This window comes from Varanus komodoensis, unplaced genomic scaffold, assembly GCF_004798865.1.
Source record: "Varanus komodoensis strain SLA01 unplaced genomic scaffold, ASM479886v1 scaffold49, whole genome shotgun sequence".
In the NCBI taxonomy this organism is placed as follows: Eukaryota; Metazoa; Chordata; class Lepidosauria; order Squamata; family Varanidae; genus Varanus; species Varanus komodoensis.
Genome location: NW_025336072.1, coordinates 3,030,176 through 3,051,547, shown reverse-complemented (window position 1 = coordinate 3,051,547; position 21,372 = coordinate 3,030,176). Strand labels below are relative to the sequence as shown.

General features: G+C 39.7%; 1 protein-coding gene across 4 annotated transcripts in view; it reads left to right on the top strand.

The window, feature by feature from the left end:
- UROS (uroporphyrinogen III synthase) overlaps nt 1–21,372 on the top strand; it is a 34,737-nt gene continuing 13,365 nt past the window's right edge. For 2 of the 4 annotated variants that reach the window (XM_044445568.1, XM_044445571.1), the window contains exons 1-5: nt 1–92; nt 11,115–11,191; nt 14,761–14,844; nt 18,695–18,791; nt 19,791–19,865. In XM_044445568.1, coding sequence (XP_044301503.1) covers nt 11,129–11,191; nt 14,761–14,844; nt 18,695–18,791; nt 19,791–19,865 — 319 coding nt within the window. In that variant the 5' untranslated portion in view covers nt 1–92; nt 11,115–11,128. The other 2 variants (XM_044445570.1, XM_044445569.1) reach the window with 2 other exon arrangements.

The following is a 21,372-nucleotide window of genomic DNA, read 5'->3' as shown; positions in this document are numbered from 1 at the left end:
GAAGCCGGAAGCCGAGGCCGTTCCGGCGGCGGGGCGGGAGAGCGGTGGGAGCGTCGTGTTCTTCCCGCTCACTGAACCGTCTCCCCACGGAGGTGAGCGTAGCTCCGGGTCGTCTGCAGTCGCCGCCGCTTCCAGAGTAGCGGAAAGCCGCTAGATGTGGCGTAAACGAGTTTAGCCCTCCCCCCCTACGTTGGTCTGTCCCGATCGCGCCCGTCAGGCTTGCCGCCCGGTTATGGGCTCCGCGAAAATCGGGGAGGCGGGGTATGGGAGGCCTTAGCGCGGGAGCCTAGGCAGGGATCCGCTTCGGCCCTTGTTTCGATTGTCAGGGTTGAGCACTGGAATACCCGTCTGTTTACTAAGGAACAACCGAAACTCGCGCTTCTAAAATGTACTGAGTATCATTTGCTCTTCCTTGGTTAATGTAGCCACAAAGTCCACCCAGCCACCTGCAATCAGGTGAGAGGTCTGCGTGGTAGTGTATCGATTGTGTGGAGGGGAAGGAACGGCTCTTCCATACCACCGTTCTCCAGTCTGATCCTTTCCTGATATTTGAGGCTTCAGTTCCCGTAAGTCCTAGTTAGTTAGGAATGGTGAACTTTCCGGGAAGACTGTTCTGTACAGAAATGATTTTTGAAGAAAAGACCGTCATGCACCATTCTGCACATTTCACCCTTCTAACTTCGCAAACCAGCCGGAAACACACTGCCTGTCACACCCCTACCTCCTGTACTTTCCATCTGTGTTTTTCATGTGTCCTTATGAGTGCAGGGGAAATGGTGTACTTCCATTTAATTACAATGTGTGAACACTCTGTGTATGTCAGTTTCAATGCATGTATGTGACTTTCACATGTTTTAAAGCAGCAGTCCCCAACCTTTTTGGCATCAGAGACCGGTTTTGTGGAAGGCAATCTTTCCATGGATGGGGGAGGGGGGAGGTTTTGGGATAATTCAAGCAAATTTCATTTATTGTGCACATTATTTTTTATTATTACATTTTAATATATAATGAAATAATTATACAACTCACCGCCTCAGCTCCACCTCAGATCATCAGGCATTAGTTTCTCATAAATGAGCACGCAGCCTAAATCCCTCACATGCACAGTTTGCAGTAGAGTTCACGCTGTCATAGGAAATATTTTCCAGTATTTTCCAAAATGGATAGGCCTGCCCTGCTGCCTCACTGCAATTCGTCTGCTCCCATTGGTCTAAGGTTCAATCATTCCACCTTTTTTTATTGGAGTGCCTGCCCTGTGCCCAAGCCACAGTCTTCACATGCTATTGGATACTGTTGGTTGAGGGGCAGCTCACATCGTCATCTCACTGGAGAAACAAGGCATACTCCTATTGGGTGGCCCAGTTCCTGACAGGCTGTAGACCAGTACCAGTCTGCAGCCCGGGGGTTTGGGACCCCTACTTTACAGGGGTTCATTGCTAAGCCCAGAAGCAAGTTAACATTTAGAATTGCTAAAAGACATAGCAATTCTATTGTTTCCAAGCTGGACTTCCAGTTCTGATATTCTTGACAAGTACTCACAAGAAACAATGCAAAAATGTTTGCTTTCAGTAAAATGATATGACAGCATTGTGACCCCTCTTTAATACATAAAATTAAAAAGGAAGAGATAGAAATAAAACTAAAGTTGATAGCACTGCTTCACCCATGTAGGGGCAGATTTTTAGGAATTTCCTTGCAAATATCAGAAGGGGAGAAATGATATTAATTTTGTGTTTACTGTGTGATTTACTTTCTCAGCATCATTCAGTTCTCCCAAAAGTCAAAACAAAGTTAGACGTTAATGCAGTACCATAGTTTTATTACATTAAATTAAATAATTTACAACTTCCTTGTAATGTCCAGTATTATACTATGTCACAAATGGGAAGGAAGCTTAAGCTGAAAGATTGTGACTTAAAGCAACCCCAAAATGTAGCCTGCTATTAATATCCCCATGTTGGATATAGGAGAATGGCAAGCTTGAGATATAACAGCCTGTGAAATTTTTGTTTTTATCAATCTTACATTGTGAAGCCAGGGCTGACAGCCTCATCCTGTAAGTTAAGGTGTATCCATTGAAACTGAGTTCTGTATTGGATTGTAAGAATTTATGACTTGTAGTTCTTGAAATAGCATTGTTATTGTTGTTGTTGTTAGTCGCGAAGTCGTGTCCGACCCATCGCGACCCCATGGACAACATTTCTCCAGGCCCTCCTGTCATCCACCATCTCCCGGAGTCCACCCAAGCTCACACCAACTGCTTCAGTGATTCCATCTAGCCACCTCATCCTCTGCCGTCCCCTTCTTCTTTTGCCATCTATTGTTCCCAGCATTAGACTCTTCTCCAGGGAGTCCTTCCTTCTCATTAGGTGGCCACAGTATTTGAGTTTCATCTTCAGGATCTGGCCTTCTAAAGAGCAGTCAGGATTGATCTCCTCTAGGACTGACCGGTTTGATCGCCTTGCGGTCCAAGGGACTCGCAGGAGTCTCATCCAGCACCACAATACAAAGCCCTCAATCCTTTTGTGCTCAGCCTTCCTTATGGTCCAACTTTCACAGCCATACATTGCAACTGGGAAAACCATAGCCTTGACTATATGCACTTTTGTTGGCAGGGTGATGTCTCTGCTGTTTAGTATGCTGTCTAGATTTGCCATACCTTTCCTCCCCAGGAGCAAGCATCTTTTAATTTCTTGGCTGCAGTCCCCATCTGCGGTGGTCTTGGAGCCCAGGAAAATAAAATCTGTCACTATCTCCATTTCTTCCCCATCTATTTGCCAGGAAGTGAGAGGACCGGATGCCATGATCTTAGTTTTCTTAATGTTGAGTTTCAGGCCAACTTTTGCACTCTCCTCCTTCAGCCGCATCAAGAGGCTCTTTAGTTCCTCTTCACTTTCTGCCATTAGAGTGGTATCATCTGCATATCTGAGGTTGTTGATATTTCTCCCAGCAATCTTAATTCCAACCTGTGATTCATCTAGCCCTGCCTTTCTCATGATGTGCTCTGCATATAAGTTAAATAGGCAGGGCGACAGTATACAGCCTTGCCGAATTCCTTTCTCAATTTTGAACCAATCAGTGGTTCCGTGTCCAGTTCTCACTGTTGCTTCTTGACCCGCATATAGGTTTCTCAAGAGACAAGTAAGATGGTCTGGTACTCCCATCTCTTTAAGAACTTGCCACAATTTGTTGTGATCCACACAATCAAAGGCTTTAGCATAGTCAATGAAGCAGAAGTAGATGTTTTTCTGGAACTCCCTAGCTTTCTCCATGATCCAGCGTATGTTGGCAATTTGATCTCTAGTTCCTCCCCCTCTTTGAAATCCTACCTGTACTTCTGGTAGTTCTCGGTCCACATACTGCTGGAGCCTAGCTTGAAGGATTTTGAGCATCACTTTGCTAGCATGTGAAATGAGTGCAATGGTGTGGTAGTTTGAACATTCTTTGGCATTGCCCTTCTTTGGGATCGGAATGTAAACTGACCTTTTCCAATCCTGTGGCCACTGTTGAGTTTTCCAAATTTGCTGGCATATTGAGTGTAGCACTTTTACTGCATCGTCTTTTAGGATTTTGAATAGCTCAACTGGAATATTGTTGCCTCCACTAGCTTTGTTGTTGCTCAGACTTCCTAAGGCCCATTTGACTTCACATTCCAGGATGTCTGGCTCGAGGTCAGTGACTACCCCATCGTGGTTATCTGGGACGTTAAGCTCTTTCTTGTATAGTTCTTCTGTGTAATCTTGTCACCTCTTCTTAATCTCTTCTGCCTCTGTTAGATCCCTGCCATTTTGGTCCTTTATCATGCCCATCTTTGCATGAAATGTTCCCTTCATATCTCCAACTTTCTTGAAGAGTTCTCTGGTCCTCCCTATTCTATTGTTTTCTTCTATTTCTTTGCACTGTTCATTTAAGAAGGCATTCTTATCTCTTCTAGCTGTTCTCTGGAATTCTGCATTCAATTGTTTGTATCTTTCCCTTTCTCCCTTGCCTTTCACTTCCCTTCTTTCCTCAGCTATTTGTAAAGCTTCCTCAGACAGCCATTTTGCTTTCTTGCGTTTCTTTTTCTTTGGGATGGTTTTAGTTGCTGCCTCTTGTACAATGTTGCGAACCTCCGTCCATAGGTCTTCAGGCACTCTGTCTATCAGATCTAATTCCTTAAATCTATTTGTCACCTCTACTGTGTATTCATCAGGGATATGATTTAGGTCATACCTGAGTGGCCTAGTGCTTTTCCCTACTTTCTTCAACTTAAGCCTAAATTTTGCAACCAGAAGCTCATGATCTGAGCCACAGTCAGCTGCTGGTCTAGTTTTTACTGACTGTATAGAACTTCTCCATCTTTGGCTGCAGAGCACATAGTCAATCTGATTTCTGTGTTGACCATCTGATGATATCCATGTGTAGAGTCGTCTCTTGGGTTGTTGGAAAAGAATGTTTGCCATGACCATCGTATTCTCTTGACAAAATTCTACCAGCCTGTGCACTGTTTCATTTTGTACTCCAAGGCCAAACTTGCCTGTTATTCTGGTTATCTTTTGGCTTCCTTCTTTAGCATTCCAATCCCCCATGATGATAAGGACATCATTTTTTGGAGTTAATTCTAGAAGGTGTTGTTGTAGGCCTTCACAGAACTGGTCGGCTTCAGCCTCTTCAGCACCAGTGGTTGGGGCATAGACTTGGACTACTGTGATGTTGAATGGTTTGCCTTGGATTCAAACTGAGATCATTCTGTCATTTTGGCGATTGTATCCCAGTACTGCTTTTCCTACTCTTTTATTGACTATGAAGGCTACTCCATTTCTTCTGAGGAATTCTTGCCCGCAGTAGTATACCTGATGGTCATCTGAATTAAATTCACCCATTCCTGTCTGTTTCAGTTCACTGATTCCTAAGATGTCGATATTCAGTCTTGTCATCTCTTGTTTGACCACATCCAGCTTGCCTTGATCCATGGATCTTACATTCCAGGTTCCTGTGGAGTATAGATCTTTGCAGCATCGGACTCTCCTTTCACCACCAGATGCATCAGCAACTGAGTGTCCTTTCGGCTTTTGACCCAGTCGCTTCATTCTTTCTGGCGCTACTAGTAGTAGCCCTCCGCTCTTCCCCAGTAGCATATTGGACACCTGCCGACCTGAGGGGCTCATCTTCCGGCATCATATCTTTTTGCCGTTTGGTACTGTCCATGGGGTTTTCATGGCACAGATACTGGAATGGGTTGCCATTTCCTTCTCCAATGGATCACGTTTTGTCAGAGCTCTCTGCTATGACCTGTCCATCTTGGGTGGCCCTGCACGGCATAGCTCATAGCTTCATTGAGCTACGCAAGCCCCTTCGCCATGACAAGGCAGTGATCCATGAAGGAGTAATAGTATTAGATGGTATATTTATTTATGCATTTTTAACATTTATAGACTACTCCATAGTATGTTGTTGTTATTTTATCATTAATTATTTCATTTCTGTACCACTCTATAGCTGAACTTGTTTGTGTGGAAAACAACAATACAATCAAATACTAAATACAGATACAAAAAAGGAAATTTTTCAGTACAAAATTTAAAACAATGAACAACTAAAATTCTCTCACACACAGTTTAAAGCCATGAAATCTCTTAACATAACAAAGTATTTTAATCTGGCGCTTGAAAGGATGGCAGAGTTGGTGCCAGCTGGGTCAATGGGGTTGCAGTTCCAGAACTGGGACTGAGAAGGCTGTCTTCCTGTTTTCCATCATCTAACCCTCCTTCCCATGAAGGTCTCAGTGTCTCTGAGCTGATTCAGTGACAGACACTTGCAGAATTATTTTGATTTAAGAGGCTGCGAATGCATGTTCATCATTTAAATGACTACAGAATTGTGATGAAGTACATATATGGATTAGTTTTCACAGATCAAATACCACTTTTGAACTTGCCTGATCTAGCAGCTAAGCAGAGCTGGGCAGGTTAGTACTCAGATGGGAAACTCTGTGGAAATACTGGGGGCTGAAGGCATTTGGAAGGAGGTGTAGCTTGGTGGTAGAACACAGTGTTGCATGCAGATGGTCCTAGGTTCAATCCCTGGTTCACATATGTAGCTGCAACTCATCAGGCACTGAGTAACAAAGAGAAAAGTATGCATGAAAGAACATTCCAGCCAATAGCCATGCTCTGTTTCTGGGGACCCCTGAATGATTGCAAGTCAGGTGTTTCAATTTGCAGCTACCCAAGGTAAAAAAAATTTTTAGAGGATCAGGGGACCCTGTCAAGCATAAAGGGAGGTGTCCATGGGCATAGGGTGTCCAAAGGGACAGGAGGTTCAAAGGGAGGTGTCCAAAGGCACAGTATCAAAAGACACATGGACCAGTGTCACTTGGAGTTGTTTTGATACTTTTCATTATCTTGGACACCTGCATCATCTGCACTGTTGCAACTGAGCTTCCTAGCTCAGTTGCCCATGCTTTGAGATCACAGAGGGATGGGTTGAAAATGCTATTAGCTGAAAAGCTGCTATCACTTGAGTTTCTTGAAGCTAAGTGCAAAGCTGAGCAATTTTAATAGGAAATAGGCTTCAAAAGAGTAAGCATGCATTGGGCTGGTCTGTGGGTATGCATTTCTATGGAGGGCAATTGAAAGTGTACAAATGAATTTCCTTTTGAAATATTTTTCACAATCTTTGCAAAAACTATCTTTTGAGATGTAGAACAGATCCTTCAAGTGTGGGTATCAGAATAACACTTAGAATGTCTTGTACTCAACATATTTTTATCATTTTTGTAGCATTTGAGATGTTTGTGGACAGAAAATGTTCACAGGATTAAAACATATATCTCATTGACAACAAGAGTGCAAAATAAGTGTTACAAAAATTCAATTGTGTTGAAACACTAGGCAGAATATAAGAGAGTGTAAACAACAAATCAGCAGCCAGTAACAAACTGTCCAAAGAGCCAAAGTGCACTATGAAGAGGATGCCACTGCACCTTTTAAAAATTATTTTTGTGCCCCGGAGAGGGTAGCCTTGATTTAAATCACAATTTAAACCATTAGTAAGACTAGATTTAAATCATGGTTTTGCATGGATACCTGCCTTAACCATAGATAGAAGAACTTCACTGAAATATTCCCAAACAGGGTCTCTCTTATGGTCTGCTGCCATTATAGGTTTTCTCCTCCAGGGAAAGAATAATAGAATAAAGCTCGGGCTGTACACAAAAAGATCCGAAGAGCTGTGGATTATTCTGTTCAAAGGTTTCACTTTGATTATTACTGTTTGTCCTCACTCCTCACACTTAGCTTCTTGTGCAGGTCTATTCCACTCCCAACAACCTTCTATTCAATGAACTTTTTGAAATTTGGCACTTAAGAGGTAAGGGTTTGATTCTGTGTACACAGATCTGCAAAGGAACAATGGGATTAAGGCCTTTTTCTCAATTCTGTATGCTTATTTTCTAACATTTTTAATGTGAAGAAGAGGCATGTGATCTCTGCAGACACAAATTCACAGTTTGTGATGAAGCAAGTATCTGTGATAATACCTTATAGAGAGAAATTGCCCATTAATCTTACAGAAACCCCTAGAAGAGCATGACCTTGTGAATGGATTAATGGAATTCATTTACCAAAAAATTTAAACATTGCTTGCATATACAGCCTCATAATGCATAATTAAAATCTTATCTTTATTTCATAATGGGGCTATAATGTATCTTAAATGGAAAACTATCTTTAGATAGATTTTTCTCAAAATGCACTTAATTTATTTTTTAAAGGAGTTTGTTTTGTTCTTTAAACTTTGCTTAGACAAAGGGTGAACTGTCAAGCCACTGCAATGCCATGAATGATCTTTGCTCACAGAAGTGAATAGGCAACATTTTTCTTCCTTTATATGGAATTTTGCATATGCCATCAGAGGTCCCAGTACCCTAGACGTTACCACCCATTCCAGATGTTCAGGAAGCTGAAAAGGTGCACCCCCTTCACTTTTCACTAATATGTATTTTTGACAACTCAGAAGGAGGGACTTCTTTGGAAATAAGCATTTAGGCTAAGCAGTTTATATGGGGAAGTATATAGAATTTGTATATAATTCTGGAAAGTGGGTTATTCTTTAAATTTGATATTAGTTTTTGTATAATATGCACCAAATTAAAACAGAGTTGTAGCTATAACTAAACTCTAATGCTGGAAACTGCTTCAAATTCATAAGCCCCATCACATATTTAGGCATAGCACCTACATAGTTAGAAAGAAGGAGCTATCATATTGGATCAAATCATCTCTCTATTCCACTATTTCCTAATGTAACTTAGAGCAGCTCTCCAAGGTTCTAGACCAAGTTGTTTCTGCTACCTAAAGCTTTTTGAGATTCCTGGAATCCAAAGTATATTTGATTTGGAAGTGTGATCCTGAAAAATGGGCATCTATATCACATTATTAGGGAATTTCTGGAATCCATGCTAAAACAGCACTCTGGTTTAAATTAATCTTTCTCTGAACTTGCATCTTTTCATTTGTCTTTCTTGTGGACATATATTTTGCTCCCAAAATAAGTGATAAAGACTTGAAATGCTGAATGTTTGGAAAATTCTTACTGAGATTTGTTTCATTTCCAGGATTTAGTGTAATAAGATATACAATAGAGCAGTGGTGGCGAACCTATGGCACGCATGCCACAGCGGGCACCCTGAGCACTCTCAGTCAGCACGCAAGCCAAGTCACCCCAGCATCGCCCCAGCAGGCGAGCATTGGATAACAGTGCACATAGGGGCCATGCGCATGCTTGGAAAGGAGTAGCGGCACCAGGCGATGATGTCATGAACCATGACTCATTAGCCACAACTCATCCGAGCTTTTGCATGGCCAGTCAGTGCACTGTATTTGCTTGGACTGGCTGTGAATTGTTTTTTCTAAACTAAAACCTCAATATTCAGGTTTTATTGCAGTGTTGGCACTTTGGGATAAATAAGTGGGTTCTTGGTTGCAGTTTGGGCACTTGGTCTCTAAAAGGTTCACTGGGCACTTGGACACTTGGTCTCTAAAAGGTTCACCATCACTGGGTTAGGGTTAGAAAAATGAGGTGTCCTGTCATGATTTTGCCTGTTGGAATGTGTTTAGAATGGGCAGAAATGAGACTTCCGGTTGGCGTCGTGACGAGATGGCTGTGAAGAGGGGGGCTCCCTTTAAAGGGCTCCTCAACGAAGCCTTCTTCAAAATCACCCTCTTTTCATTGGAGCTTTAGCCCTATATTAAGGTTAGGGGAGTGCACCAGGGTAGGGTTAGACCAGTGATGGCGAACCTATGGCACGCGTGCCACAGCGGGCATGCAGAACCCTCTCTGTTGGCACATGAGCCAAGTCACCCCAGCATCACCTCAGCAGCCAAACATTGGATAACAGCGCACATAGGGGCCATGCGCATGCTCGGAAAGGAGTAACGGTGTCAGGTGATGATGTCATGAGCCACAACTTATTAGCTGTGACTCATCCAAGCTTTTGCATGGCCGGTCAGTGCGCTGCCAAGGAGATATATATATATATATATATATATATATATATATATATATTTGCTTGGGCTGGCTCCGAGTTGTTTTGTCTAAACTAAAATCTCAGTTTTCAGGTTTTATTGTAGTGTAAATAAGTGGGTTTTGAGTCCAGTTTGGGTACTTGGTCTCTAAAAGGTTCACCATCACTGCAATAGAGGGTATAATTTAATGGCATGCGTTACTCCATTAAATGGGCAATACTGGAGTCCCTGGGCCAGTTTCTTTGCTCTGGACCCTTCTATGGGCTGTACAGAAATTACAGTTATTTCTTAACCCTTCTATAGGCTGGTGCCAAATATGGAGCCTCTGCAGCTCCGTATTTGGCACCAGCCAAAACCTGGTAGCTTGCTTTTGAATATTAGCAACACCTTACTATGAAGCAGTTAAAAGGTTAAATTCAGTGTTCTCAAGCTAAATTTTACCTTTTTACTGTTCCATAATTATTTGCTAGTGAAAATTGTTGGCCAACTGCCAGGTTTTTGTTCACTTTATCACCATGAATTTGCACAGTGCAGGAGACAGTGGCAGTGGGGACTGGCTTGAGGCCAGTGCAAGCACACATGTTCTACCCCTGGCTGTAGGTCACAAGTGATTTGTATTATACTGGTTATTTCTTAACAATAATCCTTTCGTATATATTCCAAAGGTAGTCCAGCACACCAGTAGTAGGAGTGTATCTTTTTAGAATGCACATGTGGGTTATTCAAAAATATATGTAAAAAAATTACCCACATGTAGAAGGCATTTTTTAAACCCAGGCCTTTCCCTAAAAAGAGTAATTTTTCTATGTGAAATCAGCTTTAGTCCCAAGCAAAGATCTCACATACAAATTGCATTCAATTTGAGTTGGGTCACTGTATGCATAAATGTGGCCAATTGTTCTGTAAAATCAAAACTGGGCGTACCAGGTTTTGTTATTTGTGAGATGTAAAACTGCACTAGCATGCCTGCTGGTTTGCTGACTATGAATACATCTTTACATTCTGTGAAGAACATGTAAGAGGATCCTCACTAGATTTGGACTTTTTTCAAAATGCATTTTGAGCAAAAGTGAGGCATCTCTTTATCAAGACTTGCCAGTGCTCTAGTGTATTTTGATACTTAAATACGAGTAGAGTAGAGCTGCAGTTTCTTGGCATGTGTAGTCTTTCCTGTTTTACCCATGAGCAATTAAAAAAAAATAGATGTACTGGGAAATGTTTCTCAAAAGAATTGCATGGAATTTTTCTAATACTTTTTGAAAGTTTGGTGATGTTCTAATCGGTTGCCTTTTTGTACACAAAGAGAATACTTCTTAAAATTGGAAAATGGATGAAGTGGATATCTTATCTTTTCTTCCTTCGAGGATTGGGGTGGGAACCATATCATTTAAAACCAACATTAGTTTTGTTAGCTTTATCAGCATAGATGCTCGTTTCCAGAAAATACACTTTAACTGCTTACTCATTGTGCAACCAGTAACACTTCAGTGTGGCTGTTAATTACCTTGCTCTTTGTGATACTCAACTGGTAAAGCCATTGTACGGAGAAGAATCCTCCAGATCTAATTTAGATATATTTTCATGTTGGGTTTCTGTGTTTTCTGGCAGTTTTCCAGTAAACAATGAAAGTTCTGTTGCTGAAAGAACCTAAAGAAAGTGAAAATGGACAAGACCCCTATGTAAAAGTAAGTAACCTAGGAAGGTTTGAAAAACTGAGGTTTCTGTATTGGAATTGTTCTGCTTGACTCTAAACTGTAGCTCTGCATTTTGGGTTAACAGGATTGTATGCAACATTAGGCTAAATGGAAATGTACAGCTGTGACATTGCTCCATTAGCAGTTTTTCAGGCACTGGCAGAACTAGCACAAACAAATCTAAGCATCTACCAGCTTACTCAAGTAGAGTCAAAGTAGTGGATCAAATTATTTTAAAAGGTATTTCTTGGTGTGCAAGTTTTAAAACGCTGTTTTGTCTTTTATGTACTTTTACAATAACTTAAGATAAGCTAAAGTGGCCTTTCTAAGAATGTGCACACTTTCTAAAATAGGGCAGGAGTTGGCAGGAAGTAGGATGTTCTTGGTAGCTGATCTTTTATAATAAGATCAGCTACCTAAGGAAGTTCTTGAAGGTTGCTCTTTGAGGAACTGGAGGAAGAAAACTATAAGTACAATCCTATGCATGTAGAAGTTCTACAACTCCCAACATTCTCCAGCCAGGGTTCTGTCTAAACATGTGTAAGATTGCACCCAAAGATGGCTTTTAGCTAAGCAGACTTTTGCTACTTCAGGTAAATTAAATCCATTGTAGATGTCTGTTTTAATGATTGTATGTTTTTATTTTGGATTTATTGTGTTTCATCTCATATGTCCCCTGCTTTCAGTTATTTTGGTTATAAAGATATCTTTTAAAAATAATAAGAAGAAAACAATTTTTCCATTTATTATTATGTTATTTGCATACATTAAAATACCACTTCTAGTTCTGAGCTAGAAGGTGTGCAACCAAATTCTGGTTTGTATTCACGTCACACACTATGTTGTGTGTGTGATTTGCTTAAGAAATCATGCAACTTTGCAAAAAACTGAACAAAATCTACATTATTCTGAAGGTGAGGGTGAGGTCATGATTTCCCAAATATTGTATTGTACTGTATAATGCAGGACTTTTTTTTGTAAAAAAATTTATTAAGGTTTTAAAACTAATACTACAAACATCAGTCATCGCACACCGGATTTACTGGGTCAACCCCCTACTACATATTTTTTAACATTCTATGATCATACTAAAATCCATTTATAATAACTTGAAAACATCTTTAGATCAAAACCAAGTCCCGTTTGTCCAGCCAAAAAAAAAAAAAAAAGGAATTCCAGATTTGATAGAAGTCACTATCTTCCTCTTCTTCATCAGTGAACTCAGTCTCATCATTTCTTACAAAATCCTGTTTCTCTTGACCAATGTCAAAGGGAAGCATCTCCAAGTTAAATAAGATTGCAATATCTTCTTTCTTCTTCAGTGGTAAGTTCGAGCTAAACATTTCTGGACAATTCAAGATCTTTTCAATTTTCTAATAATAAATAACTTCCTCACTACCACAGTTACAAGTAACATCAAAAATATCCATTTAACATCTCTACAATTATCTTAACTACTCTACTTGGTGGTAACTAATACTTATAATATCTTTTAAAACAATTTTCTTTAAATTACTAGTATTTCATCTAACTTAAACACCATTTAATCAAATATGGTTAACTCCATATAAAAGCCTAGCTGTTTACAGTCTTTAACATATATCACCAACAGCAATAGCTTAACCTTCCCATATCAAATAAAGACTTGCCAACCCATTTAAATCATTGCTTTTTAAAATAATAAGTTCTCTTATTTTGGGTTACAGATACAGTCAGAAATATCCATTTAACAATAATACCTTTTAGACAGAATTTCATTAAGCTAAGTTACTAATGTTTCACTAGCAATAATAGCTTAGCCTTCCTACGTCACATGTGAGCATACCAACCTATATGAATCACCCCTTTTTGGAATAAAAAGAAAGTTCCCTTATCTTCCCTTTGCACCTCTGCCATATTTATTTTTTCTTTTTCTTTACCCCTCTACCAGAACTTTCTGGGTTTTTTTTCATTAAAACATCGTAATACCTGTAATGGAGTCTTCAACTGCAGCCACATAAACAAAACCTCTCTTAGCTAATTTCTCCTTCTCTAACATAACACGCAGATCCCATGAAAGCTTGCTTATTAAATTCACTGATTGTGTTAAACCATGTCCAATTCTTCCTTTCTTGTTTACATTAAGATGCTGTGGTGTCTGCAATAAATCATGTGTCTTGAGTTGTAACCAAGCTATCTTCTCCTTCTCCAGCATAACACACAGATCCCATGAGGGCTTACTTATTGAGTTCACTAGTTGTGTTAATTTTCCCATTACACTTGTTGTCTTTCCAGTTTCAGATTCTCCTTCTGCTTGCTGGATATTTTGCATATTCTGTTCAGGTACAAATCGTTTGTCCAAAGCCTGACTAATTTATCAAAGCCACTTTTTTGTTCAATGAAAAAAGCATCAAGTCGCTCTAAAACAATCTTCTGTTTTATTATTATCGCCTGCTGAGATAGTTGCACAGCTGTTAAAGAATTCTGTATTGCCAAGAGTGTCTTCTGTATTTCTTCCATAGTAGCAGTAATTACCAAGGTTTGGCAGGTGTCCAGAGGTCCCAGGAACAAAGAAAAAGATGGCTGTTAACTCTTGGCAGTAGTCCAACATAGACGAATACAAGAAGAATGCTTCTATCATTCAATTCCACAGTAAATTATTTATTTTGATTTTTCACCCTTGGAGAGATTAAGGAAGATAAATCTTTTCCTTACTTAAAAAGAGCTCTGTCTCTCTCTTCTTATGTAATTCACCGCTTTTCAACTCCGTGGTGGAAGAAGATTCCTTTCCTCCTCCATCCAAAGGGCTTTTTCTTTTTCCTTTGTATCAATTAGCAAGGAATGCAGCTTATTCCACCGGTATCATTACAAAAAAAGGAAACAAAAATAATTCCCAATAAATCCGATGTGCTTATATTAATAAATAATAAATAAATAAATAAATAAAATATTAGCTAAAACTGAACTAAAAAAAAAAAAAGATATGTCGAGAGCTTGTAGAGGGCTTCCTCCCTCTTGTGCTACCCGGCTGAGAAAAGTTTGATTTTCTCCCAGTGAATGTGGAATTGCCATTCCACATCTTCTAGGAGATTCACCAAGCAATCTATCTTAGCCCCGACGGGGCTTAGATTGAGCCCCCATGGCCCACCACCAGGCAGTTACCAGCGTGATAACGGAGGTTTGTTAATCACATCTATTGCTCCGACGCCATACCGGAAGTCAATGCAGGACTTTTTTTGTGGATGCAACAACTTTTCTGTACTCTTACCCTCCTCGGAAACTGCTTGATTATTTGCATAGCTGTTGTCTTTCCACACTTGTGATAATATTATGCACAAAAGTATGTCCATATGTTCTTGGCTGTGAGTTTCCAAGTCTGACTTGTTTCAAAGCATGTTGTTACTGCTAAATATTAGCGCAATCCTATGAGTATTCACTTAGGAGTAAATCTTACTCTTTTCCTGGAACTTACTCCTAGGTACATGTAAAAACTTGTCTTGCTACTTTAAGAAACCCTAAAAGTACTTCTCAGTGTCAATACTTATTGTTCATCACAAAATTGTGTGTCCTTTCATTCACAGGAACTGGGTTTACATGGGCTTGAAGCAACTTTGATACCAGTTTTAGCATATGAATTTATTTCTCTTCAAACTTTCTTTGAAAAGGTAAGTTTTCCATTCTCTTTCTGAGAATAGTGTGTCCTACAAAAATTATGCATCTGATTTTTGTTCATTCTTTATTCCATTGTTCAGTCAGGTTCCTTGATTGCCATTCCACAAAGGAGGTTAGGCAGCCTTTTGGGACCTTTAGGGACAACTTGTTGTGGGAGGTGAAATGTTGGGAGTGCCCCCTTCTCCCAGTTGTTACTTTTCTTGCTGCCCTGGCTTTCTATGAAAATGTAATAAATCAAATGAAATGTAAATTATGATTGAGAAAGTTGGTAAGAAATGATGTTGTTGGCCATGACATGAACACAGCCACGGTCTAGCAGCCATAAGATTGCATGGAAAGCCTTTGATTTTCTAAATGCTCTAGAAAAGTGTGTTAGTATAGTCTGTCTACTTGTGCATATGTTACCATCTCCCACAGCTCAGAGCTAAAGCTACAATGATGTAGAAAAATGCCAGTGAGAAAATTTTCCAGCTCTGGCTTGGCTTATGCCCACCACTAGGATCATGAGCCATACTTGATCTCTGGTATACCTCCCTTGAGCCACTGTAAGAACAGTGCTGTTTCTGCAGGTATACTAGTGTTATTTAAATTTTTATGTAGAGTATATTATAAATGGTACTCTGGGGGGATAGTTGAATAATACTTCTGAAATACATAAAGCACTCTATCTCTGTATAGTGCCTGTGTGTGTGTGTGTGTGTGTGTGTGTGTGAGAGAGAGAGAGAGCGCGAGCGAGCGAGCGAGCGAGCGAGAGAGAGCAATATACTTCTTAATTGGGTTTAAGGTTGTAAATTCTTGCTGTTGGCTTAGATTAAATAGTCTTTTTAATTTTTCACATAAATATGTAAACTATGTAATTGAATTATGTATAAATAGGATTTTAAAGCCTGACATATCTTGATAGATAGGACACTGACAGAGTTCTGGATGCACAAGCGGTTTCATTTGTTGGCTGTCTGGTACTGTGGTACCTGAATGTCTGTGATTGTAAAACAGGGGTGTCAAAAGCAAATCCTGCCTGGCTATGATCTCAGGACAGCCCCAAAAGGACATGTTCTTGCCCCCAATGGCTGATCATTTGGTGGTTTCCCACCTTTTGTGCTGTTCCCACCGCCCCATTTTGAAAGACTGAACTGCTTCCCCTCAGGCCTAATTAGTGGCAGTAAGAACTTTAAGATAAAATATGTGAGTATTTTGGACTTCATCCCTATTGCCTTTAGCCCATTCCCATTGCTGGAACACAATCCCCAAGATTTTCTTTGAAATTAACTTGCGCCTTATGCAGGAAGTGATTCAATACCCCTGGTGTCATTTTCCTTTCCAAAGGTTAAAACCGTTTTGTGATTGGAACTGATTTTCTGGATCATGACAATTTGGTGGGCATTCCTTCAGAGGGTCACCGTAAGTCAGAGACAGTTTAATGACATGTAACAACAGGAAGTTTAGTGTTATGTCTGAGCCATAAATGGTAGTTAATTTTAGCTTTGTTTGCTGAAACTAGACCACTTAATAACCATGGTTTGAAGGTGTTTCCCTTAAACAAAACATAGTTATGATTAGCCAAGCGTGTCAGATTCAGGCAAAAGGGTACATTGCACACACAGAGAAAAGGTTTAATGTGAGACTCTCCTAGGCTCATTCCTGTCATAACACAGCCATTTAATTTGTTCAGAGAAAGTTAACAGTTGCTATAAAATTCTGTAAAGTCACTCCGTTCCATTAGTTGTATGGAATTAAATCAGGCAAGTATTTTCAACACGGTAGCATATTCACAGTTTAAGATTCTTCAGGCTACTTTACTTGAAGATACAGGATTCTCTCCTCATGAAAGGATATAGTACATGTAGGCATATAGACCAGGGGTGGGCGACTTGTGGCCCTCAGATGTTTTTTGTTTACAACTTCCATTAGCATAAACAGTGGTGGTGGCTGATGGATGTTGTAGGCTAGGACATCTGAAGGGTCATCTGAAGGGTCACAAGTTGCCCACCACAGAATCTTCAGATGGCAGTTCCTAGAGAATGAGAAATTATTTTATTTCAATTTATGTGCTGTTACATTAGCCCACACTTAGGCTCCCTGAGTGGCTTACAACTAATTAAAATAACATAACACTTTAAAATCTATAAAAATAGAACAATAACACACACACACACATAATCCAACAGAATCATATAAAATCATTATATAAAAACTTTTTAAATCAACAATTTAAAATAACATAAACCTATAAGCCAGGAATAGGATCAGGTTAATTTCAAAATTACCACTAAAATCAACTATTAAAATAGCCAGAGAAAAGATTTTGCCTGGTGCCAAAATGATAGCAATGATGGTGCCAGTTGCAGCTCTCTGGGGAGCGTATTCCAGAGATGAGGCATGACCACTGAGAAGACCCTTCTTCAGGCTACCATTCCCCTCATCTCCCTGAAAAAGACATTTTGTTTTGGTCTTCATGGATGGGTAGGGACATATCAGAGAAGACAGTCCTTCAGATACCCATGACCCAAGTCATTTAAGGTTTAATATGTGAATGCAAGCACTTTAAATTGGGCCCAGACTTCCACTGATAGCCACTGTACATGATATAAAATAGGCGTAATATGGGCCCGCAAACTAGTGCTTGTTAGAGGTTGTGCAGCCCTATTTTGAACCAGTTGGAGTGTCTGGACTGCCCAAAGGCAGTCCCACATAGAGCACATTGCAATAATCCAGGTGGGATGTTACCAGTGTGTGCATGACTGTGACTAAGCTTTGTCTGTCAAGATATGGCCATAGTTGATAAATTGCACACCAACATCATTTGGAACTCAAGTGCAAGTTTTGGATTCAGGAGCATGTCCAAGGTGAAAACTCTGTCCTTTGAGAGACGTATGACTCCATCCAGGACAGGGTATAGGCCATTCAACTCATCCGACTGACCACTCATCAACAGTACTTCTGCTTCCTTAGTGATGAAAGTGTTCAGAGAGAGGAAAAATCCGAAGAAGAGTAGAAGGGAGGAAGGGAGGAGGAGTGCACAGTGGTGATAGATGTGTGTGCAGGTGGAGAGAAAGGCATCTTTCCTGATTTGTTTCCTCTCTTCCATCATGGTTGGTGCTGGCAGTGGGAAGAGATCCAGAGGAGGGCAATAAGGAGATAGAGGAGGGAAGGGGAGTGGTGGTAGATATGCGAGTGGGCAAAGGTGCTTGAAGAGAAAGAAAAAGTCTTACCTGTAGAAGCAGCAATGGAAGAGTGCAACAAAGAAGTTGTAGAAAGAAGTGGCCTTCATATTCAGAGAAAAAGAAGAAATATGAAGAAAGGAGGAGAAGTGGGAGAAGGAAAGCAGGAGGAGGGGGACAAGAAAAGAGACAATCTTGGCAAGCACGGTGGTGAGGATGAGAAAGCAGAATTCTAGCAAGGCAAGGCAGTCCCCAAAATGGATGGATGGATGGATGGATGGATGGATGGATAGATAGATAGAGCAATCGTGTCCCCAAACCTGAACAATTATGGATAATGTGCCTGTAAATCTGAAACGGTTGCCTATCCCCAGCCATTACAACATATTTCTAGATTCTGGATTTCTGTCACACAGCTGATTTGTTACTGACCAAGTCAGCTGTGAGTCATATTAGCAAGAGGCCAGCATTACACTGTGAACTAACTGGATGTTGCTGAACTCTAATCTATATAAGACAAAAACAGCAAGACATCAAATTATTGTATTACATGCATTAAGATTTTGATGAAAATACCATTGAGGGCATCTGGAGCTCTTGCTTTAAAAGCAGTAGATCAAAGACTTCTTTGTTGTGTTTGGTTTTTAATAAATTATGTTTATTTTTTCCCAATTTTCCTTAGCTTTTTCATCCTGAACAATATCAGGGGCTAATTTTTACTAGTCCAAGAGCTGTGCAAGCCATCAGGCTATGCCTGCAGGATAATTGTAAAGGAGAAGGTAAGTGGGAATTTAGACAATATAGAAAATAAAATGGAAGGAGCACTACTGGGGCCCCTAGAAAATGTCTAGATTCTCCTCCTCCTTCCCTAACTAGGCACAACCCATGTACCCTGAGTTGATTTATTACATGGCTCCTTTGATGTAAAAAAACCCCCTAAAAATTCAGGTTCCAAAATGAGCCATTGATTCTATGCATAGATAAAGGACTGTTTGAATTCTAGATAAATGTTTAGAAACAACTTATTGTTTATCAACCTAGGGAGTTTAGGTAGTCATTGGCCTGTTATGCACTTCTTAGTAAGGCAGAGTTTTACAACAAAGAGTTCTGGTTTTCAGTGGACAATTGAGCATGCTGCTCAGTGATTTTTATGCCTAGCAGGAGCAGTTAAGGCCAATGACTCCTGTCTATGGTTTGCTTTGCATGGCATCCAAACCAAGAACTCCAGCTTGGATTTTTCTTGGCTTAAAACTCTGGCATGTTAGGAAAGTCACAATCCAGCATTCTTTATTTGGAGGTCACAGATGGAGAGATCATGGCTTGTTTAGCCACTCCTACTGGTAAGAATAATAAAAAAAAAAATCTTTTTTTTTTTACAAAAATCTAGCTCACCAAAATGTTCAATTATTGCCATTAATTCAGATACATGTGAATACTTGTTTGCAGTTTTGCAAATTAAAAGTGAATTGTTGTAATCTATAAATATGTATAAAGAAAAATGGCTTGGACTATGCATGCAATTAAGAGCAAGCCCTGTTGAACTCCGTGGGGTTTGCTTCTGAGGTGTTAAATATTTCAAGCATGTTAGACTGCTCTTTGTATAGTAATATAATTTTGTTTGCTTTTCATAGTCACTGACCTTTATACTTTAGTAGTAGTAAATACTTCGTTGAGATCATGCATTTTCAAATAAATGGTTTGTTAGGCACATGTGCAAAGAAGCATTTTAGTATTTGTACTTTATTGGCAATGCATAAATGTAATATAATGTTTTGCAGTTTGGAAAAAATCTCTGAGAGAAAAATGGAATACCAAATCAGTTTATGTGGTAGGAAAAGCTACAGCTGGACTAGGTAAGACACATTTAGAAAAGAACTCTTATAACAATGTTATGAAAATAATTTGACCTATAGCTTCTATGGGCCCTACCTATAGCATAGCCAGTGGAAAAGAGTAATGGAAGCTGTAGGTTGAAACATCTGGAGAGCCACAAATAAATACATCTTCTGTTCCTTAATATTTACTCCTTAATGCACCATTACAGTTAATATCTTCAGCCAATTTAAAGAACAAGTTGCATGCCTGAGATGACTTTAAGTTGAATTTGAAAGTTGGATCATGTAGATAAAAAGCATATAAAAACACTTAAGAAACACGTCCATATACACTAAAACTTCTTAAACACAATGCAGCATTTTAATAATGATAATAATACAGTAATAATAAAGGAACCACAGGTACTGAAGAAAAAGAGAGAATCTGCTTGTTGAACAACTAAAGCTTAATGCTTTCCTAATGACTGATGGCATCTCTCCTTTCTCTGATCACATTATTCTTTCCACTTTAGTTTCAGTTGAGATTGTTTTTCTTTTCTTTAGTGCATCACCTGCATTTGCATTGGATGTACATTTTGGAGGCATGGTTATGAACTAAATACAGTACAAATCAGAGAAGGCAATACTGACTCCAGATGTACAATCTGACTTAGATGTACAATCCAAGAGACATTGTACAAAAGGAAAATCTATTTGGAGGTGGGGGAAAATTAGCCATGAAAGTTCTTTCTGCCAGGGAAGAGCGATAAGCTCCCTGCAGCTGTTCTTTCCCTGGTTCACATGTGGGGTTACTTAGTCTCTCTCTTGGTTTGGCATTCTTCCTGGGAAGCATTGGGAGCCTTCCAGTGTCCCTTGGCAATCTCACCCACAGATGTCTCAAATTACAAAGAGAATATTGCCAGGTTTTGGGGGGCAGCAAAACTGCCAGTTGAAGTAGCAGCAAATTTCGCTATTGATGTTGCTGTTTTAAAAGGAAAAGTTGGACCACCTCATATTTAAAGATGAGCTCTCTCAAAGGTCATTAGAATGAATTCAACCCTGAAAGTCACAGAATATCTGTTCTCTCATGTTCATGGGGCTTAATGGTCCACACCTAGCCTTAGTTTAAACAATATTTGACAGCTTATCTCTTCTCTTAAGATTTAGTCTCCCATATCTGTCTCTACCTTCCTTCTGTATCCCTTTCTCTTCCAAAATGACCTTTCTTTCATGGTTTTAGATTGTAAGTCTGTAACCTTGGTCCTTTAAGGTTCTTTATTGTGTTGAGTTCCTTTGCAAATAAGGAGGAAGAGGAGGAGAAACAGAAAGGTGCAATCCCTGTGTTTTGATGGGGAATGTCCATGATCATGGTTAGCACCAATAAACAAAGAAAAACTGCAAGAGACAAAAGGTGCTGAGTTTTTCTTGTTCAATTTGATCCTGCCATATTTTCATTCATAGTGCAGCATTTCAGCTGCTATTAATAAAAATGGTATTCTGTCTCTTTAGTGCAGTCTGCCAGCTACAAGAATCTGTGGTTCAAAGA